The sequence below is a fragment of the Rutidosis leptorrhynchoides genome, chromosome 5 (genome assembly GCF_046630445.1).
Source record: "Rutidosis leptorrhynchoides isolate AG116_Rl617_1_P2 chromosome 5, CSIRO_AGI_Rlap_v1, whole genome shotgun sequence".
NCBI classification, from domain to species: Eukaryota; Viridiplantae; Streptophyta; class Magnoliopsida; order Asterales; family Asteraceae; genus Rutidosis; species Rutidosis leptorrhynchoides.
In genome coordinates this window covers 377,648,732-377,651,790 of record NC_092337.1, presented here as the reverse complement: position 1 = coordinate 377,651,790, position 3,059 = coordinate 377,648,732, and the positions used below count along the sequence as shown (strand labels likewise).

The following is a 3,059-nucleotide window of genomic DNA, read 5'->3' as shown; positions in this document are numbered from 1 at the left end:
CAATTCCACAATATACGAAAGAAAGACCAAAGATCAATCAATCTCAAGCTTCTGAACCTCCCCATCAGGTAATTGATCAAAATCAAGGGGACCCTACAAAAGAATCTGATTTACGGTCAGCAAATTGTACAATTAAAATCACATGTGAATCAAAATCCAATGGTATGGATTTAAATACCTCTGATCAGGATAGAAAGATGAAAGAACAAGTTCAGAAAGTTTCAAAGAAAAAAACTAAATCTTCCAGAAAAAATATTCCCATACCAGATCGAAAAGGCAATTCAGTGGGATCTCAGAAGACTACAAGCAATGAACGTAAACTAGAAGCTGCCTTATCCGGTGATAGCAAAGAACTCCACGACTTTGGAGTTGAACTTGGCCTCGAGTGGACCTCTGATCTTCCGGAGTTATAATCGTCTGTAAGTCGTGTTTTCTTTTATAAGTTTGTTTTTAAAATGAAGATAATTTCACTAAATGTTCGTGGTCTCGGAAAAGAGGGTAAAGATAAAATTAGATGGGTAAAATCTCTGATCGCTGTGAATAACCCTGACATTTTAGAATTGCAAGAAACAAAACTCAAAAATGTAAAGGAAAATTTCATTGAATTTATTTGGGGATCTCAAAATTTTGAATTTGCTTTTAAATCGGCTGTGGGCAAGTCAGGAGGCATTATCTTAATTTGGGACCCAAATAAGTTTTCGGTTAATCAATTAGTTGAACAAGATTTTTTTCTCGCGATAAAGGGGAGTTGGGTTGGGAAATCATCAGACACTATCATTATTAATGTTTATGGTCCACACTGTGATACTTTAAAGCGTAAATTCTGGGAAAGTCTAGAGCTAACAATGCAGGCCAATTTTGAAGAATGGATACTTTGTGGAGACTTTAACGAAGTAAGGAAAAGTTCGGAACGGAAAAACTGTATTTTTATGGAACATAGGGCAAGATTGTTTAATGAGTTTATCGACAAGGCACAACTAATTGAAATACCTTTAGGAGGGATGAAATTTACCAGAATATGCGACGAAGGAATTAAATACAGTAAATTAGATCGCTTTCTGGTCTCTGAAAAAGTTGCTGCAACTTGGGAAGGGTTAACAGCTTGCTCTCTCGAGAGAAAATACTCCGATCATTGTCCCATCATGCTTAAAGACTCTAACACTGATTTTGGGTCTAAACCGGTGAGAGTGTTTAACAGTTGGATTGATCATGAAGAAAGCCTGGATATCATAAAAAGTACGTGGATTTTACCAACGAGAAACTGCAGAGCCGATTGTGTAGTTAGAGATAAAATGAAAAATGTCAAAGAAGGTCTCAAAACAAAATTTAATCAAAGGTTCAACAAATTAAATGCTGAGTTATCAAAATTACAAAAGGATGTTGAAAAATGGGAAAATAGTCTAGGCAATAGAGATCTTAATTGTAACGACCCTGGCTTTTCCATCTTTAATTAATAATGGTTATTATTAATACTTGTGATTAAACGAATGTATGTTATTACATTTACATGTTGTCATGATTGCCCGTACTTGACTTTAATTGCCCGAAACGTCTTTGTGACACGCGAAACTTTCACGAATAATATTTTTAGAATATTATTTACATTCATGATTGATTTTATTAATCATTTTAATTAACTAAAGTTACTAGTTAATTACTTGGACTTTTATTGGATTATTATTTATTTGGACTTGGGCTTATTTATTTAACTTATTACCTACACACATACTTGGGCCTTATATTTGTACATGGGCTTAGAAGCCCACCCTACTTCTTAAATGGACTTAATTAGCCCAACACTTCATGTAAGTATTACATTTGGAACTTAACTAGTTAGTTTAGAGCATTGAAATCTTGTTACATGATACTTACAACACCTTCCCATGCATACACCCCTTATTAACCAGCTTTTAAGACTTTAACATGCATGTGACTAGTGAGTAAACTCCTTCCCCCTTCCCTTCCAAAACCGTCAACTTTAATGGGTGTAAGGGTGTTCAAATTTTTTTTTTTGTAACTCATATCTACTAGCATTCTCATCTTACTCTTTCACTTTTACACACACACAATACTTGCAACTCATTTTCCTCTCTTTTTCTCTCAAATACTTGTAAGTATTATGAACATTTTCTTCTCTTCTTCTCCTTGCAAAACCGTAACATATACCCTTCATCATCATCATTCTTTTGTTTGATTGTTACTTGTCTTTGATTACTGTTACATGTATTTGTTAGTTAGTTACTTACTAGTTTTCAAGAATCAAACTTGTTAGTTTGTTCTTCATTTATCTTGTTCATAACAAGAACACACAAGAACTAACTTACTAGTTATTGTTCTACATTGATTGTTTTAAAAAAAGATTGTAAGTTCATGGTTGTAAATCATTACTTGTATTCATGATAGTAAACTTTAAAGTTTACTTTCTTAAAGATCAAACTTTAGTTTGAATCTTTAAAGTATGAACAACCCATGAACTAGTTACTAGTTTACTTAGTTTATTTCCTTATATTATGCACTTTAAATTCATGTTTGTTGGTTAAAATTGGTCAAGTGTTACTAGTTAACTTTGATCTCATTTATCTTGAACAAAAGTTAACTTTAAAAGTTTAAGAACATGTAAGTAAGCTTTCTTTAATTATAACTTGGTACACTTATGTTGGATCTAGACTTTTGGGTCTAGGATCTTCAAGATCTAACTAAGAACTATGTTCTACAACTTAAGATCTTGATTTTATAAGTTTATTTTCAAGTTGTAACTTAATATTAGTTTTAAAGTTCATGTATGTGTTAGATCTAAGACTTTGATGTAACTTTGGTTCATCAAAACGCTTGCAACACTTAAATGAGTTGTGCTACATGTCTTGAACTTATACAAGTGTTATTATGGTGAAACCTTGGTCAATATGATGCAAACACATCAACGAGTTGTACACTTGAAGCTATATGCATCAAGGATGAGAACCGTGACTAGCATCGAGTACCAAGAACTCCCGAAACCTACTGTTTTACTGTTTCTGTGTCTGACCCGTACGACCTAGGCTACTGTAAAGATTATTTTC

The 3,059-nt window shown here is 33.1% G+C and overlaps 1 protein-coding gene across 1 annotated transcript; it reads left to right on the top strand.

Annotated features, from left to right (window-relative positions):
* Positions 1-455: 455 nt before the first annotated feature.
* On the top strand, positions 456-2,017 carry LOC139849763 (uncharacterized). The gene is made up of 2 exons (XM_071839387.1): positions 456-1,404; positions 1,938-2,017. The coding sequence occupies exons 1-2, from the start codon at positions 456-458 to the stop codon at positions 2,015-2,017; spliced, it is 1,029 nt and encodes a 342-aa protein (XP_071695488.1).
* Positions 2,018-3,059: the final 1,042 nt, after the last annotated feature.